General features: G+C 41.5%; 1 protein-coding gene and 2 long non-coding RNA genes across 12 annotated transcripts in view; 1 reads left to right on the top strand and 2 right to left on the bottom strand.

Annotated features, from left to right (window-relative positions):
• Window positions 1–110: 110 nt before the first annotated feature.
• RBM17 (RNA binding motif protein 17) lies at window positions 111–12,975 on the bottom strand. 10 transcript variants are annotated; one of them, XM_086886403.1, is made up of 13 exons: window positions 12,290–12,370; window positions 11,681–11,798; window positions 11,021–11,161; window positions 9,785–9,901; window positions 8,776–8,942; window positions 6,794–6,891; window positions 6,211–6,267; window positions 4,386–4,527; window positions 3,309–3,460; window positions 2,615–2,688; window positions 2,186–2,284; window positions 1,792–1,864; window positions 111–1,646 (listed from the first exon to the last, which is right to left on the bottom strand). In XM_086886403.1, exons 3-13 carry the CDS (start codon window positions 11,141–11,143, stop codon window positions 1,543–1,545), a joined length of 1,206 nt encoding a protein of 401 aa, XP_086742529.1. In that variant the 5' UTR covers window positions 11,144–11,161; window positions 11,681–11,798; window positions 12,290–12,370; the 3' UTR covers window positions 111–1,542. The 10 variants fall into 10 exon arrangements, with proteins under 10 accessions (XP_086742529.1, XP_086742532.1, XP_086742533.1 ...); XM_086886406.1 differs by having other exon boundaries at window positions 6,794–6,888; XM_086886407.1 differs by having other exon boundaries at window positions 6,794–6,888; window positions 12,229–12,329.
• Window positions 12,435–17,960, top strand: LOC147653387 (uncharacterized). Its single transcript, XR_015286052.1, has 4 exons — window positions 12,435–13,951; window positions 14,218–14,970; window positions 15,145–15,294; window positions 15,581–17,960. It is a non-coding gene; the product is annotated as an uncharacterized LOC147653387 (long non-coding RNA).
• The window catches only part of LOC111923147 (uncharacterized), a 32,148-nt gene continuing 20,761 nt past the window's right edge, over window positions 15,716–27,102 (bottom strand). The window contains exons 2-3 of the long non-coding RNA XR_002860943.2: window positions 21,250–21,395; window positions 15,716–17,435 (exon numbers count right to left, since the gene is read on the bottom strand). This is a non-coding gene — a long non-coding RNA (uncharacterized LOC111923147). The remainder of the gene's footprint in view (window positions 17,436–21,249; window positions 21,396–27,102) is intronic.

The raw sequence follows: 27,102 nt of genomic DNA, 5'->3' as shown, positions 1-27,102 counted from the left end.
GCCTGTTCCTCGCCTTTGCTGCAGTGAGGGTGAATGAGAGAAAGTGCCCAGCTCTGGGGGACTGCCTTACACAACACATGAGCAGAGTAAGGAAGCCAACACACAGCAGGTAAAATACCAGTTTTTTTAAAAATTCTGTTTTACAAGCAAATGTTTGTACAGAGGTTAGTGGAACACAAGCAGACAAAATAAGCAAAACACAAGACCCAAGGGTTTATCAGGAGAAATCTGCAGCCAAAACTCAACAGAATGGCAAGAACTGGAGATATTCACAGCGTTGAACTACAGGTCTGTCCCCCCTCCCCCCAGTCCGTGTGTGTAACAGGAAGAAGATATCCAGCATCAGCTTTCAAACAGCTAAAATGCCCTCAGGGCTCACAGCCACCTCAGTATCTGCACAATTCTGGGTGCAATGGGGCAGAGACAACTGCCACCACTGCAGAGTCACCTCTTGCCAACTCTTTGTCACATACTGTTCCCAAACAAAAAGCAAACATAAAACCAGGAGCAGAGAGCTGTGTACTATTTTACATCAAGTTAAAAATAAGAGTAGTAGTGTTTAGTAGTTTAGTCTGTCAGCTCTTTAGATTTTCATGAGAACTTCCCTCCATGGCCTCCTATGTTGAAAACTTCCACAGGCATTCCTTCCCAAAAGGAAAAGAAATCCTAACCCTGATAGTGTTTGACCTCAAATATAGAAACATAAACAGAAAGAGCAAACAGCAGGTTTGAAATTATTAAACAAAGTCAGTTGCCTATGTGTGAGTTAGAGAAGTGAGATTCTGATAGCTGGCCAGATACAGGAGGGAGTTTCCCATCTCCCTGCCTAACGACCTGAAATCAATTATCCCTGGATATTCCCAGCACAGACTGCCCAACAGCACAGAGCTCCTGCCAAGAGTCCATTAAATTCCCTCCTCTTTCCACTTCCCTGGATTAGACATGGATTTTTTGACTTTTTTTTTTAATCTGTGAAGACAGACTCAATCCGTGTTATCTTAGTCTCCATTCTGGCACAGAAGCTTTGTCCTGGAGTCAGGAGAAAAATCAGCTGCAACTGTCCCAATGACCCAAATCACTGCTGTGCAGAGATGAGGACTCAGGAGAGCAAGGCTCTAACTCTAGGAGAGACCATCAGGGAAGAGAAGATCATACACACAGTCCTTGTCCAAAGCTCCAGACTTATTGTGGATCCAGCACAGGGACTCCATGATGAAGCACCAGAACAAAGAAAGCAGGAATACAGACAAAGCATCTCCTCAGCAGTGGGTTTTCAACAGAGCAGTCATCTGAAAGCTCAAAAAAACCAGGATCCCCAGAGCAGAAAGCAGAAATGTGCAATTCAAAACCACACAGACGTGAATCTTACTTTCAAAGGGCTTTATATTACAAAAAAACGTAAGTCACAACGAATGTGTAAAATCCATTCAATGAGGCTTGTTTCCAGTCTGCTAGGAAAGCTACTTTTCTCTTCTTTATTCCCAGCCTACTGCTGAAAACGTGATTGCCAAAACAATGACACCTCGAGCTAGATTTTTAAAATCAAACTTGTTCCGCCAGATCCAGCACTCTGAACTTGTCCAGGTTGTAGAAACAAGCCTTCACCACTCTGCCTCCAAAATATCTTCCATTTAGATCCACAACAGCTGAAATTGAAACGAAGAGCAGATCAGCAAGCAGCAATTCAATAAAATAAACATCTCTTTAAATGAACAGCCTGACCACTGAGACTGTTTAACCTCTCCACAGAAGTTAACTCTGAGGTTCACAGGACACAATTTAGGACCCTACCTTTGATTGCAGATTCAACCCGTTCAAACTCTAAAAATATTCTTACAGCTTCATCATCAGGGGCACCAGGGATCTGAAACAAAACAAAAACCCCAAGCCACATGTAATTAGAACAGTAACGAGAATATTATCTTCAACTGCTGTTCTTCACAAAGACAGTGAAAGAACAAAATATAAAAGTTCCAAAAAACACAATACTCAAGTGATTTTTGCACAGTTGCTATTCTTAGAAGCTTGTATCTTACAGATACAGAAAATCTGGAATTTCAACACAGTAAAGGACCCTGAGAGATCGTCTGTGTATGCCCTCTTAGGCAGTAACACTCCAGTTGTGAGGGATGAGTGCTCAGTTTACTTACAGAGCAGCCAAAAAGAGAGACAGATTATTTCTCACCTCAAAGATGACACATTTTCCAACCTTGCCATATTTCTCACATTCCTCCTTAGTTTCAACTTCAAGGTCTTCATCCACCTCCCCAGCACCAACCATGTTCTGAAAGTCAAAGAATAAACCAAACTCACTGGATGGAGTCTGTGCAGGTGACTGTGTAGACAAATCACAGATGCTCTGTGAACTGTGACCACAAATCCTTCACAAGCTCAACAGTTACAGGAGACAGATCCCTGTCACTAAGACAAAGGAACTGAACAATTTAAAGCAGTGTTGATTTAAAGTCACAGCCTGTACCCAGGAAGTCACATAATTTCTCCAGAACACCACATGGGTGCAGGCCAGAACCATTTGTACTGTGCAGAGTTTTGTATCAGGAACAGAGGTTTAAACATTTCAACACCAAGACACATTCCTTTACTCCCAACTCACCCTCAGTAACACCACTTTAGTTGGGCATTTCAGTATCTCAGTCAAGGGGTTGGAATCCGCCTTCTTGCCCGTTTCTGTTTGAAGACAGAACAGTGAATCACGGAATAATTTAAGATTAAAGCTCAATTAGGGACCTTTATCAGAATCTTATTGATCAAACGATGGAATAAAAGACACAAAATGTAATTTCATATTGGTGAGGAACAGTTACTTCACAATCACTGGAATGGCAGTTAGCAGAAAAATCAATTCCAATGGTGTGAATTAAGCAGTAACACTGACAATGTACTGCTTCTTTGAGGGAAATAATTCCTAAGTTCAGAATTGTATCATAAGAACTACAAGACTAAAAGTATTCTGACTTCCACCACTTGTGCTCAGAAGCCTGGATGTTGTCTCGAGATCAGACAAGAGCAGGGAAATGATAGAAACATCACCAGGATGTGACAGGCAAAAAGCCATCAGGGCAGAGCAGGATCAGCCCTGTAAGTGAAGATGCTTCCCCAACACTAAAGGAGGACAACTGATGGAGGAAGGGTAGGATAAGCTAAAAAAAACCAAACTATACAAGATCACTTGTCCACAAGAACAAATATGAGTAATTTTTCCAACTCCAATGTTTTCAACAAGGACAGATGGTAAACAGAAACCCAGGAGCTTCATTTCTCACACACTTGGTGCAGGACACAATTACCTTTCTCTGTAGATTCACCAACAATGATCTTGCCACCCCTCTTGCTTGTTTTCTCTACGGACAGTGCTGTGCTGAGCCCCTGTTCATGTTTGCCCAGCCCCTGGCCCTCTCTGAAACCATATTTCTGCATGATTTTGTGAGCTACTGTCCCCCTGCAATGAGAAAAAAAACATCAGTTCATAAAGGCTCCTTCCACAAAACATTAACACTGTATTTCTCCTGAGTGCTGAAATATTCTACCGCCTAAAATTTCTTTACACAGAGACAGAAAAGATAGGAGCTTCTACAAGTTACATGTTTGTTTGTTTTTTTTTTCTAAGCAAAAGGCTAAAACGTCTGGCTAGGTAATGCTGAAAGATTAAAACACTAAGTCACAGAAGAAATAGCAAATTGTGAGGTCAAAGTAAGGCAGGTGAGGTCAGAGTTTTAGCCCTTCCTTCAATGAAGTGAGGGTTCCATGGTACTGTTAATTAGAGGTGGTAACAATGCACAAGCTGGTCCAACAGTACCAAGTTTGGTTATCTTTTTCTGGACAATTAAAAAAAACCATTAAACCCAAAAACAAGGTCTCTAAGCTGTTTTTAGCTGAAGATTCACCTTCACTCTGTGAAGTTAGTCACGGTAGTTAACACAAGCACCACATACAAGGCAGGAAAGTAAATGGGCAGATTTGCAGCCACAGCTGCTGTTACGCTCATGCAAATACATTCTAAATTCTTGAGCAAAGCAGAGCTGAAATGATTTGAAATATCAATTTGCTGCTATGCAAAATAGAACTAACATGCCACCTGTGTTTTCAAGTACACTGCATTGTTTGGCTTGTACAGGCCATAAACACTTTATGCTGGAGTGTGGCTTAAAAGCACAGCCCTGAATGCAACCACCTCAGATGTGTTTCCCCCAGTCCTGTCAATCCACATTTTTTCCTGTATCCTGCCAGTTTGGACTCTCTGAACTCAGACTAACCACATACATGCAATGGGTTGTGCTCTTCTCTCCTGACAAACTATTTCAGTTTTGGTTTCCACCACCTTCCAATGCCTTTTCCCACAAAATGTGCAGGAGTCACTCATTTACCCCATGTTGGCAAGGAAGGAGTTGCTGGGTCCTGTGGGAGAACGAGGTCTCTCTGGCTCATCATACACTGGAGGAGGAATGGCTGCTTTGGAAGAAGGTGCCCGAGGTCTCGACTCTTCCTCATATGGGAATGATGCTACAGCTGGAGAAAACAGACATTTGGGATTTTTTCAATAAAATTCTAACAAATTATGAAAAGGTCTCCCACATAAATCCAAATCAGAAGAATGTTTCCTTTGCACATGCTGTTTTAACATCCCCTCACCTCTCTGTCTCTCTCAGAAACAACATGTGAGTTATTCTGGGTTTTCCTCACTGGATGCAGTTCTCCACAGCTCTATAATGCATTTATTAACCTCTTATTAAATGGAGAAAAGGAACATTAAGAAACCACCTGCACTACAAAGACTTTATCTGGAGGACAAACTCCCATTCATCAGGAACAGAATTACGACAAAAATAGACCAATGCACACAACTCAGGGCCCAAGGACTGTAATAAAAATACACTGCACATTTGCAGAGAAGAGAAGCCAGTCTATTAAAAAGAATGAATGAAACCCATTTCACTGGCAATTTCTGAACTGCAGCTCTTCCTGGGGATCTGGATATCTCAATCGTACTGATTAGATTATTAAATCGCCTTTCACTGACAAGTTAAATAGCAAAATGAAAAAAAAACCCCATACTAGAACACTAGAAAAAATAACTTTTGAATGGACTTACAGACTTTTATCAGACTGACCTAATTTTAGAATATTTTCTTGTACACTAGCTATTGTATCTTATCAAATAAAAGGTCAGACATGAAGTTTGAAGATATAATATGAGGAAAAATAATTCCTATTCAAAAAGCAGATAGACTGGACTATGGAACTTTTGCTACACCAGTATTTTCTTGTTTTTTTCCAGTCTGGATTTGAGCATCAAGTAAGAAGCCATACAAAGGTTTCTTTGTGGGACCATGTCACATTTTAAAATCTCTCCTTAAGGATATTTCTACTATTTCCAGCCTGTATTTACTTTTCCTTGACACTGATCAATTGTTCTTAATTATTTACTAAAAACAATGTCTTTCGGTTTTGAATGTTTACATATGTCAAATGCTTTCACTCTATCATTCACTTGAGCTTTGAGGTATTTTTTCATTTTAATCTTGTCCTAAATACAATGACTCCCAAAGAAAAGCTTTGAGCTTTTTTTAAGATTTCTCCTTATTACTTTTAGAAATATACAACACACTGGTAATTATTTTAAATTTTAGAATTTACAACAGTTAAGACATAGGAAAAAAAAAAAAAAAAGGATTATTTTGTTCCTATAGCAGGATGATGCCATCTCGTGGACAACTGAGATCCTCACACCACCACTGCACACAAATCTCTTCAGCTAAACTACCCTGAAAAACTTCTAAAATTTTGTCTCTAGTGCATAACTCCTTTAGAAGAGATATTCACTAAGTACCTCCTCAAGGAAAGAGCAATGGAAAAATTCCCTCTCCACACTGTGGAGATTTCTAGTCTACCCAGAAAAACCTGCCTGTGACATTTCCTCTTTTATATGAGAAGTGTGTAGTTGCACATGGTTGTAACAGCCCAGTTTGCCAAGCCATTTGTCCAGCAATACAGAAAGATTTCTTCAGAACAGAGATGTGAAGCAGGGCAGCATCACAGGTGCCCCAGAGCCTGCCCCCATGAACCAAGAACTTGTTCATGTCCTGCTGCTAAAAGAATCCAATGGGAAAAGCAGGAGGACTGAACTGAATAGAAAGCTGAGTGAGAAATCAACACTGCTGGGTTTAGAGAAGAGGATTTTGGAGTACTCACGTTCTTTGTCCTTCTCAACGAGAGAAGTGGGTGGTGCAATGGCAGCTCCTCCCATACCTATGAGCAAAATGGAACACAACACACTTGGAGGATATCACAACAAACCTGAATTATTTACTGTAACTTTGTTGCTGAAAGAGAATAAAAACTCATTTTGTTTATGCAAAGATGTATTTCTGATCCACATGACCTGACAAGCTCTAAGGGCACTGATGTAACAAATGCAGGAATGAAAAGCTACAATAGTGAAAAACTCAGTGATTCTCACAGCCTGATTTGATGTCATGCTTCACCCCTTCCCTGGAACCTACACCATGCAGGAACTTACCACAGGCATCTACAAACCAAGGTTAAACAGAGATATTTCCACAAGTAATCTGGCTGCCATCTGCCTCCATGGAAAAATACCAGTATTCTGCATTATATTATGTTGTAATAAAATGCCAGATTTATTCTAAAGGCTCAGAATTAATAGTGTACTCATATGAGGACAGAGAAATACAGAATCCATGAAACAGAACTGTGAATTCCCCTCCCTCTTCTTCTTCTCTGTCCATACCAAAACCGTAAGTAGTTCCCTTACTTCTTTTCCGTCTTTCCCTTTCATAATCTTCATCTTCATCAGAATCTGGATCTGGTCGTCTTGAAAACCCACTGGCTTCATGTCTGTCTTTACGCCTTCTAGGAGATACAGCAAGTTAGGATGAGAACCCATGGAAGTTACCTCTTTGTTTTAATTTGTGATCCCACCTCTGCAGGGTGAATTATTCTGCTCCATCCAACTGGCATTTAAGATGTTTCCCATCAAAGTGCAAGTTAACACCTTCACCATTTGTTTCTTTGCTTTTACACTCCTGGGGCATTTTTGGCAAAACAGATGATGGATCTAAACTAAGATAATTTTCCACTTGCAAGTCAGCCAAGAAGAATGCATGGAAAGGAGGAAGCATCTGAATAAATCCTGTCCAAACACACCAGAGTGACTGAATGACTACTGTGGAAAAGGTGTTGGAACAAATAGTAAGGTAACAGACATTGATTAATCAATCACCCTGCTCTGGACAGAATCCCTTTTACATTTCCCATCACAGGCTATATAGAGTAGTATCATTTACTCAATTAAAAAATATCCTCATGCTTAAACATCAGATTGTTGAGAAGCTTGCTTGGCATTTAATATAAGATTCAGGAATAACTTCTAATGTGAAATAAAAGAAATGCTTGAAAATTTGCTTGCACTTCAGGTATTAGCTGATGTGAGAAGAAAATTACTCATTTTAATATAAAAAGAAAAAAGAAAAGCACTTTTTCTCCAAAGTTAAGAGCACCACCTGGTGCACAAATCACATCTCATTCTGAGATCACAGCCATCAAAACTGTGCTAAAGGATGCTAGAAACAGGTCTACTGTGGAGCCACACAGAATTTCTGAATCTCTACACTATGAAATCAAAACAAATGCATAGCCTATACTCTCAAAGCACACAACTGATGCAGGTTTGGCTGCAATTGTTTCAGTCTGAAATCAGAATTTATTATGCATTTTTCATCTCTTTTCTCTAATGTTTATATGTATAAAGACTCTTGGCCCACACACAAATACAAATACAACCAAAGAGCAGTAAATGCTGAAGCTGTGGGAATGACATCCCAGAATTCTGAGGTCTTGCATGCCAGTAGGGCAGAGCCTCAGTCATTCCTTCTCCATCAAAACAACAAAGATGTAACCAAGAGAAGACCCAGTGACTAGAAATATTAATTTCCACAATCTAAGCAGGGCAGCAGAACTGTAATTCCAGATTTCAGATGATTCATACTGTGATGAAGATAGTTTATTCACTTCCTTGAAATGAGCAAATATAATCTTCTGCCTGGCTGGCTGACATTTTACCACTTATAACAGTCAGATACTGAATCTGCATTCAACTTCTTTAACATGATTACAGAGATTTTCCTCTTCAGGGAAAGGGCATTAAAAATAAACCAGTGTTTTCTTTTGTGCAGAGACAATAGCTTAATAAGCACATAATTAACCTACTTAATAATTAAATTACTGATTGTAGAGTATTAAAAAAGGAAATGCAACTATGCCTCTCAAAGTCTGGGCTAGCTACATTTAAAACTGAATGCATTCATGGATCAGTTTGCAGTTTTCAGAAGAAAGGATGGTTCATCATTGAGTGTGGAAAAGGTTTTTCTGTAGTCAGGTGACACTGACATCAAACACTCTAAAACACCTGCATGGTCAAAGTCTGATAACGATGCACAAAATACCCAAATACTGCTGCTATTATTGAAACAAAGTAAATTTAGAATAATTTTGACAAGGGTCTTTCAGCTGAAGAGGCTGCAAAGCTGTTAAATCTTACTGTTTTTGCACTGTTAGGTGATTTTTACCAAGAGCATTAAAACATTTTTTAAAACACTGCACTTGTTTCTAAAGGCATGCAATATACACAAGAACTCTAAGAACTTCCATGAAAGTAGAAAAATAAAATTGAACAAATTGATGTGTCTATTCTTTAGATAAGAGTCAATATGTCAAGTGTCAAAAAAAAAGCCTTACTTTTCTCTCTCTTCAATCTCCTTTTGCCTCTCCAGCTCCCTCTGCCGCTGCCGTTCCTCTCTCTGACGTTTCACCACCTTTTCATAGTCATTTGGGAACATGGGATCATACTCATCTGCCAGGGGAATCAACACATCTCCTGCAGAAAAACCACTAGGGACAGGATCCTGGAAAACAAAGTAAATAATTTAGCTGAGATCTGAAAACAACACCCAGTTGAAAAGCAAAAATTTAACACTTCCAATTCCTGATCTCTGTAATGTCAGAAATATCCTAATCCCACCAGTGCTAGAAGAAATCTTGGCTTTATTTAAAACTAATATTTCATCCAGTCTCTCGTTACATCAAATTTTTCCCATGAAGAAAGAACCACCCCCTCCCATTGCAAAATGCAAAGCAGCAGCAAATCAGCATGGACAGGAATTTTTCAAACCCCATTAATGCATTATTAGAAGCTTTACGACATCTTGCTGCTGCAACCATCTGCCAGAGTCCTCCCACTCAATCTCATCAGGCTTTTTTATCAGCTACTATTAATAAAATACCAACAGAGGCACACAGACTGCTCTCCTCTAATCTGAAAGAATAATTTCAGAACTTTTTCTTTGAAAAAGCTGCAGGGAGAGAATTTCTCTTGACTCCTTACCATGAGAAATCCGTTTAAAAGGTTAGGTGGCTTTTCTTTTATTTTTCAGTTGATTGTTATACAGGTCCAGTTCCAACACTGGTGCAAGCACAATTATAGTCATTATTTAGCTGCCCAAATTGATGTCTTAACAAGTAATTTGAAGCTCTCCAGGACTTTAATAACATTGTTTTAAAAGTGCACATTAACCATGGTAATTCCATGCTGTACCACACACAAGTCTGAATAAAGCTGAAATGTTAATTAAATAATTCTCAGCAGAGGAAGACACTATCAGAAAATAATTACTTTTTTGACCACTAGAAAATATTCAATTTCCAAAACGTTAGTTAACAGCTGTGCTTTTAGCTGCTCTGCTCTTACCTTTAGCCCAGCTGCCACATGAGGGGGTGTGTCCACGATCTGTCTCTCATCAGAGGAGCTACCTCGTTTCAGGTCAATCACTGGAGCAAGGACTGTGGTTTGTTTTGTTCTCTGACTCTGCAAAAATCACCAAAACACACAATGTCTAAAAAAGATAAAGCAGTTTTCTAAAAATCAGCTTACTTGATATACTTTGCAGTGGTAGATGAATGGTCCTAGGTTTTGACTGGGACCAGAAATACACATTAAAAATTCATCCAATCACTTCAGGTGAGTTTGAACTGAGTTAGTTTCTAAGAAACTCAGATTTATTCTAAAGATCTACTGCTCTTCCCATTTATCATCAGATAAAATATTTTAATCTCTTCTGAACTCTTGAGTTTTCTAATCCTATCCTATTCTTCTGTTAGGCTATGGATACACTGCACATCAGTTACATGGACAAAGAATATAACTAATACAGAATTCAGTAAATTTCATCCATGCAGTTTGTTCCAATTATCAACTAAATCCTGCCCCTAATTTCAGCAGCATAAATCAGGAATAATTCCAGTGAAAAAATGCTATGGCTACTTAAGTATCTGACATTAGTACTACTGCTTCTTTTAATTAAGTAGTCTCACTACAGAACCTGCACACCCCAAAAAGCACCTGTGTCCTGTCTGAATCAAAATATCAACACTGCTCAAAGAAAAAGGGTGAAATAAAAAGAAGCAGCAATAAAAAGAGAAAATGGCTCTGTCACAGTCTAATAAAAATCAGCTTGCACTTCTCCCTTTCCTCTACTCTGGAAATACTTGCTGTAAAAATTTCTAATACACGGTGACTTGCAGGTTAGCACCAAGATCCTTTTAAATAACAACCATAAAATGATGTAAACATGTAAATAATAAATCACAATGTGACCCCCTACTTCCATTAAAAAAAATGTATAAAGTTGAATTTCATTTTCTTTAAAGCTAAACTTGAAGATCAGCTTTTGGCTCTGCTGCTTAAAAGCTCAGATGTTTGCTGCACATACATCAGTGCTTCCTTCAGTTTTAATTTTGCAACACTCCCTCCAAGAGACATCAAGAAAAATGCATTTTCCCTTTTCCCCTTCAGCTTTGCCAGGCTCTTTGCTACAACCTTGCAGACAAATACCAGCAAAATTACCCCAAATCGGTATTCTGAGGTCACAAACACAATGCACTGAACACAAGTCTGAAAGAAAGCAAAACCATAAAGGGACTGTACCTTTGCTTGTGTGAGAGCTGCTTTCTTCACCTGCAACTGAGACTGCAGCAGTTTGAAATTCTTGGACCAGCCTTCTGTTTTAGAATCGCTGGTCTCAACCCCCAAGTCATCGTAAAGTGACATTTTCCCTTCAATTTAAAACTGAAAGAAAATAGAAAAAACCCACAAAACTCCAGATGACACCACAAACCTATTTCCAGATTATTTGCTAATAGTTTGCATACATGGGTACACCACCTTTTATTTAACTTTTCCTAAAGCCAGATAAAATTGACCTTTTTCTGGCTACTTCTGGTAAATACACATAACTAGAGCAAAGCTGTATAAAAGGGATGGTTTGAAAGGTAATGAAAACTGTTCAAGAATTAATTTAATCCTGCAGTGGAATATGAACAATCAGGGCTCAATTGCAAGAAGTTTACTGCATAATGAAAAAAAGGAGGTTTTGAAGATTATTAAACATCTGGCCTCAGGATAAAACACAGCAGGGGTTATAAAGGCACAGATTCACAGGATGAGGACAGGGGGTTGTAGGAATTCCCACCTGCCACAGAGCAGTAGGATTTTGGCAGCAGGACTGATGCTATCCAAGGGGAGACAGAATGTACTGTCATAGGATCAATCAAGTTAGAAAAGACCTATGAGATCATCGAGTCCAACCTGTGACTGAAAACCACCTTGTCACCCAGACCAGAGCAGTCAGTGCCACATCCAGTCTTCCCTTGGACACTTCCAGGGATGAGGACTTCACCACCTCCCTGGGCAGTCTGCTGCAACACTTAAACATCATTTCTGGTAAGAAATTCTTCCTAATGTCCAGCCTGAAGCTCCCCAGGGGCAGCTTGATGCCATTTCCTATTGTCCTGTCGCTTGTTCCCTGGGAGCAGAGCCCGACCACCCCTCGGCTGTCTCCTCCTGTCAGGGAGTTGTGCAGAGCCCCAAGGTCCCCCCTGAGCCTCCTTTTCTCCAGGCTGAGCCCCCCCAGCCACTTCTCTTCAGACCTGTGCTCCGGACACTTCCCAGCTCCGCTGCCCTTCCCTGGACAACATATGGATGTACGGATGAATGCAGGGAGGGCGCTGTCCCCGCGGGGAAGGGACAAGTGACAAGGCACAGGGGCTGTCCCCACGATAAAAGGAAGGGTGGGCTGCGATCTCCGTCGCTCCGGGAACAGAGGGGGCGAAGCAGGCCCTAACTCCCCGCCCTACCTTCCACAGGCCCAAACCCCTCCGAGGAGCCTCTGAGCGCGGCACAGCCGCCCTGTTCTACCTCCCCACACCCCGCGGGGCGCGGAGCCGCCTCCCCACACGGCCGGGGCCGGGCCTGAAGCCACCACTCACCAGTCCCGGCGCCGCCGCCGCCATGAGCCGGCGCTGAGCACGCCGGGAAGGGCCGCGCCTGCGCACTGCGCCCCGCGCCCCCTCGCCAGCGTCCCCCGGCGGCGGGAGGAGGGAGCGGCGCCGGCGCCATTGCAGCCCCTCAGAGCCGTCCCAGTGCGGACCGGACACCGGCGGGGGCCGGGGACTGGGAGGGCAGGGGGCGGTTGGAATGCTGCCTCCGCCTCAGCTGCCCCTCCAGTGGCGAAGAAGCTGCCTGCCCGAACAATAAGAAGCCCAGGTTCCTTCGGGTTCTCACAGCGCTCGTCGTGTGTAATCTGCGCTCGGAGCTTTTATTTAATCATTATTTAGTCCCTGAGCCACGGAGAGCGGCCGAAGGAGGCCACGGGGATGGGGAAGGGTCTGGAGGGGAAGCCCTGAGGGGGCTTGGGTTGTTCTGCGGAAGAAGAGGAGGCTGAGGGAGGACCTCCCTGGAGTCTCCAGCGTTCTCCCGAGAGCAGGGGATTGATCTGTGCGGTGACAGTGACAGGAACCGAAGGCAGGGCTGTATTTATGCTCGTCACTATTTGATGATGCAGAAGAACATGCAAGACTGTCTGCAAAGCCAAACACAACCTCCAGCCCTGAAGCGGATAGATCTGGCACCTCAACCTCAAAACATTACAAACATTATCTCTGTATTTATCAGAAAGTCTTTATCTCCAGCATTGCTTCCGACTGTGCTACTTGTGTAGTTTATTTCTCCGTGGTTAAATGAAAAAATAAATAAAATAAAGCTACTACTTCCCCTCCCACTTACGCTGCTTTCTATTAACCCAGTCTTTCTAAAAGCATTTACAGATGTGTCTGTTTTCATAATGACAGTGAAAACTTCTTAAATATAAGAAGCAATTATCTTCATTCTATTTATAGAGGCTCAAGCATCTTCCTATGGTTTCTTCCTTTAGCAATGTCAGCATTTTTTAAAGGAAGGATTGATATAAATCACATGTCTGTAACCTTGTGGAAGAAAAAAAAAATCAGCAAGGCACTACTTTTACAGCTTAAGAATCCTACTGAGAAAATAACTATGTATCCTATGTTGAAGGAATCAAATAATTAATTGCATCAGAAGGTACTGAGAGAAATCCCTGTGGATTGAAATGTCACAGAGCAATACCACAGCATGACAGCCACAGGGGGAAACTCAAAGGAGATTAGAGTCTGCAAAGGTGGAAAACACGATAGCAACAGGAGATTTCAGTTCCTTCTCAGAACAAGTCATAACAGGGAGGGTAAAGGTTGAATTATCAGACCTGTAAATAACTATATATTAAAGCCATGAATGAGATAACTAACAAGGAGAGAAGCAGCTCTTGGTTAAGTCTAGAAAGTGCATTAGGCATGGATCAAAACCAGTCCGTCGCTGTTTGTAGTAATAGCCGCAACGTATTTGTACACACCCATTTAGGAGCAAAGGAGCCAAGAAAATCCTTCTCATTAAACTGGGGGGGTTGCAGGCAGATAAAGAAACCTCACCCTGCTGCTAAGGTCTCAGACAGATGAAATGGAGGAGAAATGTATGAGGTCATCCCCAACACTACACATCTTGAAGGTTGGTGAATTGTGGCTGAAATCTCCTTTTCAGCTACATCTGCAAAGATGGGGGAGCACTGGCCAGCTCTGTGCCTCCTACAGACCCTCACAGATGCTGAAGTCTGATCTTCCAGCTATTTTTTCCTTTTTTTTTTCATTTGTATTTCAAACCTTTCCATGTTTGCTTTTCCTCTTGAATCCCACCCATCATTGCTGTGTCACCAGTCCCACCTCTGTACCTGCCTTTCTAATCTCATGTGGCTTTGTCTTTCTGTTTTCTTGCAGCTCTTTTCTCCCAGCCTCAAAATTTTCTCATAATTTTGAGATGAGTTTGATGCAGCTGGGTCTCCTGAACTCCAAAATGAGGCGAGGAGAGGAGGGGAGATGGGATTAATTACAGGGAGATCCAAAAAGCTGTGAATAAACTGATATTCCCAGTGTGAGAAGAGTCACCAGATTGATGAATCTGGTTGATCAGAACCCCTCACTGTACCAACAAGCCAGCTGGAAAAGGTGAACAGCCAAGGTAGAGAAATTTGCTGCAAATCCCATTTTTTTCAGAGTAATCAGCCAAAAGCTGGAAGCAAGAAGTTGCAGAAGGATGGCATGGCACTGGCTGGTTGATGAGATGGCAGATGGGAGTCAGTGGTAATGAATGCAAAGCAATGCACACAAGAGAAAATAGCACTAACAAAACACACACAGCAGCAACTCTAAATCAGCTGCTTCCATTAAGGAAAGAGATGCTGCATTCATTGTGGATAATTTTCCAGAAATGCCTGCTTAGTGAAAGAAGGAAGGAAGTACGAAAGCAAACAGGCTGCTGGGAAGCATTAAAATCTTAAAAAAGGAGAAAATATCCTCATAAATCCAACATGCACATGCATGTTTGAGTGGCCACCTGCACTCCTTGGTATCTCATCCTCTCTGAGAAGCAGCAGTGCAATAAAAAAACTAAAGAAATCAGATGTGCTGGGTGAAAAGAGGCAGCTGAAGGGGACCCTGGAAGCATCAGGCACCCAGAACAGTCCAGAAAAGGTAAATAGGGAGTCCTTATTTTTCTCCCTCATGGTGGTCTCTAAGAATGTGTAAAATAAAGCAGTGCTGGGGGGGTTGGGGGAAGCAGCCTATAAATGTGTAATTTATGTCTCATTTCCCTAAAGCATTGACAGCAGTTTTTGGTGGATGTGAATGATTTGTTTTGTGTTACAGATCTATGAGGGTGAGGGCTGCTAATATGCCAAAATGGCATTAGAGGGCAGTGCATGGCAACCTAACTGGAGGTTTTTTGGGGTTGCTGTGAGAAACCACTCTCTGGAACCTCTGAGGATCAGGAGAACAGAGGGTCTCCCACTCACACAGGTGAGAAATGGTGGGGACCAGCACATGACACAAAAGCAAAACATGAGGGCTGATCTGTGCAGTGTCAACCTGCTGTAAAAGTAGTTAAAAGCCATTAAGTGGTGGTTTCCAATCACTGGTGGAGATCCCAAGCAGAGAACCGACCCTGCTACACATGACACTTTTTGTGGTGACCCTGGCAGAACCTCCAAACCTTTCTGGATTTGATTTTCCTTCCCCACCCCCCCACCTCCCCCCAGAAAATGTTTTCTGTTGTCCTCCCAATGATCTTCAGCTTTGCCCACAGGGTAAAATGAATTATGAAGAGGAAAATCCCTGTAGAAAACTTGTCCTGGCTTGGGAGGATCGGCTTAGGTTTGCTGCCTTAAAAAAAATCCAACCCAAACTTCAAGGAGTAACAACCTGAAGGAATTGAAAATGGTTAGAAAGGCATTTGAAATAATCTTTATTCTACTAAGGGAACAGCTGAAAATGTGGCTGTGAAAGCAGTGAAGGATGACTGTGAAAGCAGTGAAGGAAACAGTGCCTTTTGCCATATATAGAATAACCCAAACCCCCAGAAAATCGTGGGGGTTTTTCCCCTATTTTTTACTTGCTTCACATTTTCACCTAGTTTCATACTTTGGCTGAGTTCCATAACTAAAATGAGTAAGAAATGTCTCAGAACAGAAACATTTCAGCACAGATGAAGTTTCCAACATACTTCAATATTTTTGATGACAGCTAAAGAAAACTCCATTGATTTTGACACTGCACAGGGAGTGTTGCAGTTTGGCCAGCCATGGGAAAAAAAACATGCTTTAAATGAGGAAATGACCATTTTGTCCTACCGCCACTGTCTCAAGCTTGTTTGAAGAAGTGAGAAAACGTCAAAAACATAACAGTGAAAATATTACACATGACTAGATTCAGTACAGATGGGATATCTGCCATCACTGAGGAAAAAAAAGTTGTGCTGCTCTGCTGGAGGAAGGATTTGGATAAGAAATTATTCAGAGCTCCCCTGTGTTAGCCACACAGAGGGTTTCTGTGCCAAAAATGCAGGTTTCTTACATGCTGAAAATCCCACTGCCTGAGAAACTGGATGAATTTCAGGAGGTTTGTATTTTTTCAAATTATAGAAGATCCTGAGTTGAAAGGGACCCACAAAGATCTGGATTAAGAACCTTTGCTGGGAGTTGGACTCAGTCATTCATCCCCGTATGTCACTTCCAGCTTAAAATGTTCTATGATTCTGAGATTTTATGGAAATGAGAGGGATGGGGAGAGTTAAAGCTCTGTTGCATTGGTCACCGGTTTTAAAACTAATAACTGAGAAAGATACTGGAAGCCAAGTCAAACAGTGAGGGAGGTTTTGGAAGTGGAGAGGAAAATCAGCTTTACAAACATCTGAATGAAAGCTCTATCCAAGGCAAAAAGACAGATAGTCTTTTTGGACAGAAATAAAATTCTGGATATGAGATTAAATTCTAAGAACTGTGGGTTGTTACCGGGCAGAGCAACATCGCTCTGGAAATGCCTCTGCTCTGATGATTCACAGATAGGTGAGGTTACCCTTCTGCTTGCTCAAGATCTATATCAAGTTCTCATGAACCACGGTTTTCAGCCCAAAACAGCTGAGTCCGAGAACTTGAAGTTCAAAGAGAATTCTCTGACGTCCTGTCATGGTGGCTGTCACAACATTCTTGGCATAAACAGAACTATTTGGTGATAAAGCACAATGATGGGCACTGAGATGCTCATAGATAGTAGCAGGTTGCCCAGAGAGGTTGTGCAGTCGCCATCCTGATCCAATCCAGTCTGAACTGTTTGATGAGTCTGTGATTATTTCTATGGCTTTGTTATTTGCTGCACTACTCCAGAGAGATGAAGAAGATTTAGTATTCAGACTTGCTCTGGATTTACTCAAGTGCTATCACCACTGGGAAAATGTCAAAAGGAATTCTGCTCCTCCATTAGGTATCCCCAGCTTTTAAACAGAAATTCAGCTTCTTTTCCATGCAGAATTTTATGCTGGGACATGGCCTCGTCTGTCTTTTTGCATGGATTTCTTCCCATGTGGATCATCCTGGGCCCTGAAGTGTATCCAGTGACACTGATATTCCAGGTGAATTTTTGAAGCTGAGACAGATGTTCAGATTCTGTTGAAAGAAGAAAATGCTGGTTTAGGATAGTCCTAGAGGATTTATATGCCAACTCTTCCAGATTGTTTCGGCCACAGAGGTGTGTGATGACAACAGAGACAGGAACACTGGAACATCCTCACGCCTGACCAGTCTGGTCTAAGGGATATGGCTGGTTTAGGATTTGGAACTTCCTCAAGCTCCAGGCAGCATTTTCCAGCTGTTTAGAAGTTACACTTTCTATCTTACAAGAGGACTATATATATATATATATATATATATATATATATATGGAAATATAGACTCAGAGGTGTTATCCTTTACAATTATAATATAATTAATTGCATCCAGGTTTAGCTTTCTAAAACTGAGATGCCCAGTACATTTTCAAGCATGGACTGTGGCCAGTTGATCTCTAGAACACAATCCTTGGAACAGCACTTCCCTAATTTGCTGGGGCACTTTCCATATTCTACTTTATATTCTAGGACTTCTTTTTGGTCATAGTTTTAATTTTATGAAAATACATAATTGCTTACCATGCAGTTTTTGATAACTCTACAATTCACAAGACTCTGCCAGACTAAGAAAAAAAGAGCTAGCTGTGTGTGTATTCTGAGTGTATATCTCATTCAAGACAGGAAAACTTTTATATGTTATAAAACAACCTAATGACTGGAAGTTAAAACAAGATTAGGACCAAAGTCTGATTATTCTGCATTTTTCTGGGCAGGATTTCTTGCCTCTTCCTTCAGAAATATTATCCTGATTATTGAAAAGACCTTGATACTGAACTGCCCTGATGGGTAATGTAGCCCAGCCTGTCAACTCTTATATTTCTTCAAGAAAAAAAAAAAGCAGTGTAGCCAAAGAAAGAGTCCTCTAAAGTAATTTCCACCATGGATCAGATCATTGTATCATGGAAGGCAAATGATGGAAATTGAACACTGAGCTTTCATTTTTCCAACCTGAAAATGTTCACCATGTGCCTTGTTTTTTCCTTCTACACTCATTTCAATGCCTTAAACCATAAATGAGCAATGGCCAGGTGTGAGCACTGTCCATCCTTCTGTTCCTGAAAACCAAGGAAGACATAAAAAAACCCCAACCCAAACCTACTTTTCAGGTAAACAGCATTATCTCCACCATCAGACCAGACCACATGTGCGTAAAAGGATGTGTTATCAAAAATATCTGTAATGGTGACCTTAAAAAAGTACAAGCAGTGCTAATGAATTTCTTGTTATTTTAGAAAGGGACTTTCTTCTCCGTTGGTGCAGAGAACTTCCTGAAGCAAAAACAAATGAAGCTTTTCTCTCTTTCTTTTTAAATGTAAGGTAGAAACATTTTGACTGAACTTCTGTTCTGTTGTTTTCTAGTTATTCAGAGTTAGGAGATGTTTTCAATGATCCTTCAGCCCAGAGAAGAGAAGGGTCTGGGGAGAACTTCAGACAACTTCCAGTACCTAAGCAGTCTCCAAGAGAGCTGGAAAGGGGCTTTGTATGAGGGCATGGAGTGACAGGACAAGGGGGGTGGGATGGCTTTAAACTGACAGAGGACAGAATTACATTGGTATCAGGAAGAAATTCTTTACTGTGTGTGTAGTGAGCTTTGGCTGCCCCATCCCTGGGAATGTTCAAGGCCAGGTTGGACAGAGCTTGGAGCCACCTGGGATAGTGGAAGGTGTCCCTGTCCATGGCAGGGGAATAGAACAAACTGATCTTTAAGGTCCCTTCCAACCCAAATGAGTCTGTGATTCTAAGACAGAACCCTGTCTTAACTTGGACACTGAACATGACAAAGTACGAGAACATAGAGGCATCTCTGCAGTTAAGATGCGGGTTTTTATTGAGAATTTATTGTAATCAAGAGTTTACAGGTGTTGGGCAAGGAGAAAGGCAAGGAAGTAACTTCCCCTATCCACATTTGGAGTTAGCTGAGGAGCCAAAATTAGGATGAGGTGTTCTTAGCTGTCTCTTCTGGGCTCCTTCTGATGCTTGTTACCTTTGGCAGCAGGTCCTTCTCATGAAGCTCTCCCTCTCTTAGCTCCTCTTGTTTCCCATGTATCAGAAACTGCCATTTGTTGGTTATGATTTCTCATTTCAAAGCTCCACACTGGAGCTGGATGTTGCCAGAATGGAGCATTCCAAGGGCAGAGCCAGGCTGTGGCAGTATGGGGAACTCACAGCAATACCTGTGACAATCAGTGAGTGCCAGCAGCTCTGCTCAGATGTGTCACTTTTTTGGGGAGTGTGAGAAGCTGAGGTTTGGCTGTGCATGAATGTTTGAGACGTCACAACAACCAGGATGCAAACCCAGTTGCATTAAAATGTGTGCAGTTACTGTCCTTGTGCAAATATTTAATTTTTGAATTTTCTTGATCCCACTAAAGAGAGATGATACAGATGTAATCATCTTGGTGAATACTGAACAGCCAAGCAGGTAGATACTATAATTCTATTATGATTTATTTTTTCATATTATCTTTCATCTATTCTTTTATAGTCTAAGCTGCACATATCTGGCAGAGCATCTGGAGTACTTTCCACTTCTAACTTTAAATGACCTGACAAAAACGTTCCAAATTGAGGAGGCTCAATGTCAGGCTTTTATTAGTCACATCACATATTTCCACTTCCAAGGTTTTCCACTTGCTCACCATGAAAATGGCTAATGAGATGTTTTATGTGTGCTACTCTTTGTATCATGCAGGTGACAGATATAATGAAGATGGTCATGAGGTCATCTGAGCAAGGGGAAGTCTGGCTGATAGGAAGTAAATCAGCCCTGGAAATTGTCCTCCCTTTGTTCCTTCAACACGAGTGACATCAGCCTCTGTGTGACATGGGGACATGTGAAACTCTTTATCCCAAATATTCTCAATTTCAGAGGCTTATTTAATAATTCCCTATATTAAAAGTAAGTTGCAACATACTCTCAAAAGGAGGGAATGTTGATCTCTGGGAACTAGAAATAAAGACATTTAGGAGTTGGAACCATCTACCTTAGGACAGGACCTAAAATTATAAGGTTGTTTAATGCTTTCTTCAGAGGACTGTATAGGGTTGTCTTTGGTTATCACCATGCAGTGATCAAAATAGACAGGACTTCAGAAGGGCTGAACTGTGATAATCAGAGGCATCAATAGAGGAGAGGGTGAGTATACATCCGGAAGAGATATAAAAGATCCCAGATGTTGGTTTTTTATCTGATTTCCTGCCTGCAGTGTCACTGTACTCTTGCAAAGCACAAGACCATCCCACACATGATGGAATTCTGCTGGATAAAGATGACCTCCAGCAAAATTTGCACATTTTGTGTAGTTGGTAAATACATTCAGATTCAAAGCAAATTGCACTCACTGTCTGAACTCAGCATTTTGGGGTGAGGATCCCTTTTCAGCACTGAATGCTCTTAAGTTACAAAGAGCTTTGTCCTGATCTCTGGGAGGTGTGAGGACGTTTGGCCCACATGAATGATTCCTCTGCAACCTCCAAAGCAAACCACCAGGCAGTTGCCTCAGTTGGATGGATGCAGGTGATGAAATAAGGTCTGGCTGTAAAATGTGGACAGTTTAATTCCTTAAGGTCAGAGAAGAACTTCCTCAGGGTAAGAATACTTGTGCTGAACAGCCTGATAAATAGCTGCTGTTTTCTTGAAAGAACAGCTCCAGGGCATGAAATATAAACTACTTTATGGAAATAACTCCTGCATTTTGTTTGCATGCTTTATAGTCAGCTCTATCCTGTCTAGGTCACCTTCCTCTTTCCTTTTCCTCTTAACAGTAGAGAGGCACTGACCATCAGAGGCCCTGAACAGAGCAGGTACTTACTTGGACTTGTGTGGACATCCTGGACCTTTCCATACCACAGATTTGCCAGCTGCAGGCCATTGCTTTCACCTTTAGTTGCATTACCCTTCAAGAGTGAAGCTGTTCAGAATTCAGCCCCAAACCTGCTGTGCTCCAGCATTTATAACCTGTGCACGAGAGTCAGAGAGAGATGGTGGAGTTGGTGACAGGGTCTGGACCCGGGACAGCTGACAAATTTCTAGTTCATCTGATTGAAGAGATTAAACCTGGTGGTAGGGAGGTTGTTTTTGCCAAGGTCTCTAAGCGCTGGGAGACTGTTGTGAACACCAAGGTAACGCAGGGCAATGTTTGGTGTTAATTATAGCAGGCAGAGTTTGTTTGTGGCAGTTGAATGCCTGGTGGGAGGTTTGGTGGGTATCCTCAAACCAAATGAGACATCTGCTGCATTTGGGTGATCACAGCCAGTGCAGAGAAGCAGCCACTTCACAGTGGAGCTCATTTCACCCCAAGGCAGGCATCAGAAATAGGTCATCTGAGCTGCTGCCTGTCCTATTCTTTCACCGTGACAGCAGATGGGTGACTAACTCAAAAGTCTGTGTCTACACCAACATCTCATTAACAGAGAAAATGTGAAAACCACCTTATTGATCCAAAATTCTTTTCTCATCTTGTCTCAGCAGTTGAGCTCCTTCAGGAGAAAGTCTCAAAGTGCCCTGGAATCCTCCACAGGCTTGTCAAGTTACTCAGATCTTTGCATCTCAAACATCCATCATCTCATGGTCAGGGAGACCTTAGAGCAGCATTCCAGTATCTAAAGGAGACTCACAAGAGGGCTGGAGAGGCACTTCTCACAAGGGCATGGAGTGATAGGACAAGGGAAAATGGCCTTAAGCCAAAGGATGGTAGAGTTGGATTAGATATTAGGAAAAATTTCTTTACTCTGAAGGTGTTGAGGCACTGGAACAGGTTTCCCAGAGAGTCTGTTGATTCCTCATCTCTGGAAGTGTTCAAGGCCCGGTTGGACAGGGCTTGGAGCAACCTGGGATAGTGCAAAGTAGCACTACCCACAACAGGAGGGTTGAAACTGGATGATCTTTAAGGCCCCTTCCAACCCAAACCATTCTGTGACTCTCTAATTGTATGATTTGATAATCCAAAGATCCCATCCCAAGCCCACCCTTCTCCTCTGCACAAATAGTGCTCAGTTGATGAAAATTGTTTTAGGTTAACTGCACCAAAGCAGGCCACGGAGATCTACCCAATGGAAAGGGTAACCCCACCAGTGAGTTATTTATTTAATATCTTACCCATAATTTCATGTCTTCCAATGTCCTGCTCTGCTGAACATCAGTGCTCCCTCATTAGTGCTTAATTGTCCCATTTTAATTTGCCTCATCTACAACTGCTTGAATACTGCTGTCACTGCAGTATTTGAGAACCACTGAATGTTCATTAGAAAAATGTCCTACTGAGAAAATCCTACAGCAACCACAAGAAATCATGATTTCAAAATTCTGTCCCAAATCATCAGGTGTGACGTCTGTAATAAATCTCAGCCTGAGTTACTCTGGCAATAATTGGAAGGATTGCACTTGATTCTGTAAGAAGAGGATTTGGGATTCATCACAAAGATGTTGGACAAAGTCCTGAGCCTCATTTGAAGCGAAGAAACAAGGCATGAACACTGCATCTGAATGAACTAAAGGGTCAGCTTTGATAATTTCTGCTCAAGAAGGAAAAACTCCTATTATTTTCTGTTTCTTTAGCCTGGCTGAAACAAAATGCAGCCTGAACTTTCTACACAGCTTTTCATTTTCTCTCACTCTGTACTTGTTTCCTGAGTACCACACCAATTTTCACACTTGAACAGCAACTTTTCTTGGTTAGTGGTTTGATCTAGAAATTTTTCAAGCTACCCAAGATGAGGATTTCTCTAAATAGTTTCCACTACTATTTATTTGTATTTAGAAGTTCTAATCGTTTGCTTTTCTATAAGTAATCCTCAAAATCTATCCAGTTCAGAAGGGTTTTTTTTCACCTCCAGGGTAAGGGTCTACATTAAGGTCTAAGAACTGAAATGCAAATGTTTGCTTTTAATTTCTGTGGCAGAGAATTTAGCCCCAGTTCTTGGAACATCTACATCAGCTTCCTATGAGGTGGTAAATTCAGAGCTGACTCAACAAAATTCATACAGACAAGATTAGCTGTGCTTTCACTGAGCTAAAGGAAGGCACAGAGCTCTACCTTCTTAAACAGAAGCATCTACCCAGCCCATGAAGGCAAAGAAGATGCAGAAAGGTGCCTTCTGACATGCAGCAGAAAGGCTTCTAATGGTGATCTTCAACCATTGGAAGTTCACTTGACAATTTAAGGGGCAAAGGTGGGATGGGAATAGTGGGATGTGCAAAACTGAGCATTAAAACTTGCTCACATTCGTCTCTCTTGATTTTAGATGCCTCTAATAAAGGGGATGTGCCCTATTTAAATAGTCCCTAGACTCCAGTGCTGGAAGGAGACTTGAGGGCTTATCTAGTCCTGCCTCAATAAGCTCCATCACTGCCACTGCTATGGCTCTTGCCTTGTCCCCCTCTCCATCATCATTCCTCAGACAGCTTCAAGTTATTTGGTCCATTATTTTGGCAAAGGTTTCCTAGACCCTTTTTTCATTCCCACTGCTGCTCCATGCTTTTCTCAGCGTGCAATGCCTACATCTTACCCATGGCTTCACTGTCACAGCACAAAACAAGGGATTTCTTTGCATGTGCTGTACAGTTCAGAGTTACATTTAAATTTTTTGTGTGTGACATTGCCAACTGGTCTTGATCATCCAGAGAACTGCTGGAAATACTGAAAAACCAAAGGCTCACCTGGGCACCACCTCTCAGTGCATCCTTCTCTTCTGGTAGTTAATCACTGCCTCTTAATATGCTCTTCCATTTGACACGGTTTTGAACCCTTTTAAAGGCACTTTCTTTTCAGGGATTTGCCAATAAATTTCATACTCACCTCATAATTCATCTAGGCTATATTTCCATAATTTTACAGATAATATAAACAATTGTTACTGAAATCAAGCAAAGAAATGGTATCTTGGGTAAGGAGCTCACTACAGGGGCTGTCTTAGGACTTGGGCACTTTATAGGATTTGTGCACTTTTCAGGATTAAATATACTTGATTCACTATAACTTCCTGGTAATAAAAACAAGGAGCAAATATGACCATGCAATAATACACTTCATTTACCAGTTCCTCAATATTTTTTTGCTCAGGCCAAGGAAATGATGATTGCAAATAAGAATAGGAAGGAAGTTATCTGTATTATTCAGCCGTATTTACATGGGGAAGTATTAAGGAACCCAGTCTAGGCATTGGTGACTTAAGAACCTTGTGGCAGTACTCACTACCTGAAAACAAATATATCCAAGAGTTTTTAATGTTCCTCACATATTTATCTCACAACTCAGCATCAAAGAAAGGAATAGTTAATATGAGCCATGATGACCCTTATCCAGGATGCTTGGCAGAAAAGTTCTCAATCACTAAGCAATCAATTTAAATTCTGTTTTCAAACTCAGGATGGATTTTCAGGATGGATTTGTCTCATCCAGCTGGGGATACCTAAAAGACCTGTTGTGCTGTTTAACAATTGTGGGCAGATGGAAGGCAGAGAGAGAGGAGATGAGTGACTCATCTGGTGGATGTAGATGTCCAGAAGAGGAGGTGAATCACTCTCTAGATGCCCTTACTGACTCTCCACTGACTCAAGGGGGAACTCTGACAACTGTACTGACCATACAACTCCCTCTTGAATGGAACCCTGTGGACATGGTAAAGATGCTTCATTTAAGGTGTGAAGTTTGTGTGCCTCATGTCAGCTTCATCTCAGTTTTATGGGAAATAAAAAGTGATTAAAACCTGTTTGGCTTTTATAGATAATTAGGCTGGATAAAAATTTTCTGATGATAATTTTGAGGACATGGTATAACTCTGGCTTCCCCAAACCTCTGCCCTGCAGCAGAGCTGGATGCTGCTGTGGAGATTGGGAAAGGCCCTTGTGGGTGCATAATGTGAGTTCACAACCACCATTACTGTAATTTTAAGGATGCATAAGCTGATTAACCGAGTTTAGGTAGCTGCTAGAGCCACCCCCACACCCTCCCTGGGAAGGTCCGTATGAAATGTTATTTCCTTGAATAGAGGACTTGCATAAGAGTGATTCACAGCAAAAAAATTGAATAAAACACAAAGCTTGATTATTTCAGTGAGTTACATGGATGTTTACAACTGCTTTGAACTGGGAAGGGCTCCAATAAGATCAAGTGTTGCCTTTTCTCCAAGCTGGCTGAGAGACAGATTAAGGAAAGGACACTCCTCCAGACCAAATGAGTTTGTGCAGAGTTTTAAAAGCACTTACAGGGTTTCAAAAGGCCCTTGTTAAACCTAGACCTAAGAAGGCTGTAGCTCTGTTTGTGGTTTACTCCCTGACAACTCCATTTCTGCACTTCTGGTCTTGTGACATTGAATAAAAATAATCTTTATAATCTTGTCTGTGGTGGCCTGAGCTATGTGACAGGCTCTTTTCCTCCCAGCTCTCTGCTGAAAAATAGGACTTACTTGAGCAGCAAAACTCTGCTGGTCAATGGAGGAGAGTCAAGGAGCAACAGATATACCAGCACCTTCTTTTCATCCTACATCTTCCTTAATTCTCAAAATGCCTTTTTTCCTTTTTATTTCCTCCACCACTTCCCATATACACACTGAGTTTTCACAGCACCTCCCTTTCTTTATTGCCACACCTAATTCTGTTGCTAACATCTCATGTTAATCATCTAAATTATGATGCTAGTTTCTCATAAACCCCAGTTTTTATCTGTGCCTGGGTGTCGTTCTCCACTGCTGGGTCTCTCTGTTCTCACTCTCCTCTTCTCTACCTCGGGTCTGTTCCTTGCAGAATCTACACTGTTTCGTTTTGTAGAATCATTCAGCAAACTGACTTATTTCCAAAAGCTGATCTGGCTAATTCCTCTCACAAATCATAACTGTTTTTTTCTGACCTTTAAGAGGTGTAAATGCTGAGTTACAGGTCTTTCTCATGCAATCTGTGTTTGTAGCAATGAGCCACCTGAAGTCACCATTCCTTCCAGTACAACTGACTGTACTTTCCATTCATTTCTGGATAAAAACTCACCTTTTCTCATAAAATCTTAGTGGCTGTTATTAACCTGTACTGAGGTTTGTTACCTGAAAGCAAATGTCTGCATGAAAGATTGAGCTGGAGGACTGCAGGAAACTTCCCTCTGTGTCCACCAGTAAAATAGCTGTGGAATTAAATAGTTGGACCAAGCAAGAAATTGAAGCAGATTTTGGCAAGTAAATCCCTTCACCTCAAAAGAACAGACCCTGTATTTAGTAAGGAAAGGATAAAAAGTTTGGGATTTCTTTCCAGGCAACATAATAAATATGTTTTGCCAGCACAGATGACTGTAGGGTTCAGACAGTTACGTATGTCCAGGCGTCTTGGAAAAAAGGTGAAGGATTGGGATCTAAGACTTTCAGACAGATTTTTCAGGAGTGAAACTCTCTAAATCCTTCTGAGGGCTTTGGCATGAGCTTTTCCTATTACACTGTTAAATACAGAAGATGATTTGATATTAAAGCAAAGGCAGTAAATACCTGTGGAGTGTGAAGCAGCCCCGGGGTGAGCAGAGCATTTTACCCACAGCAGTTGCTTCAGAAGTCTTACTTGTTCTCCATGCCCTGTTGCATTTGGATTTGAGAAGTAATCTCCTGGCAAAGCCTTGCAGCTGGCAAACCCTGCAGGAGGATTTGTCACCTGCATCACAAAGCTGCACAAAATCTCTCATGGCAAGAGC

Source organism: Cyanistes caeruleus, chromosome 4 (genome assembly GCF_971803275.1).
Source record: "Cyanistes caeruleus chromosome 4, bCyaCae1.hap1.1, whole genome shotgun sequence".
Taxonomy (NCBI): Eukaryota; Metazoa; Chordata; class Aves; order Passeriformes; family Paridae; genus Cyanistes; species Cyanistes caeruleus.
This window is presented reverse-complemented; position numbering and strand designations above follow the sequence as displayed.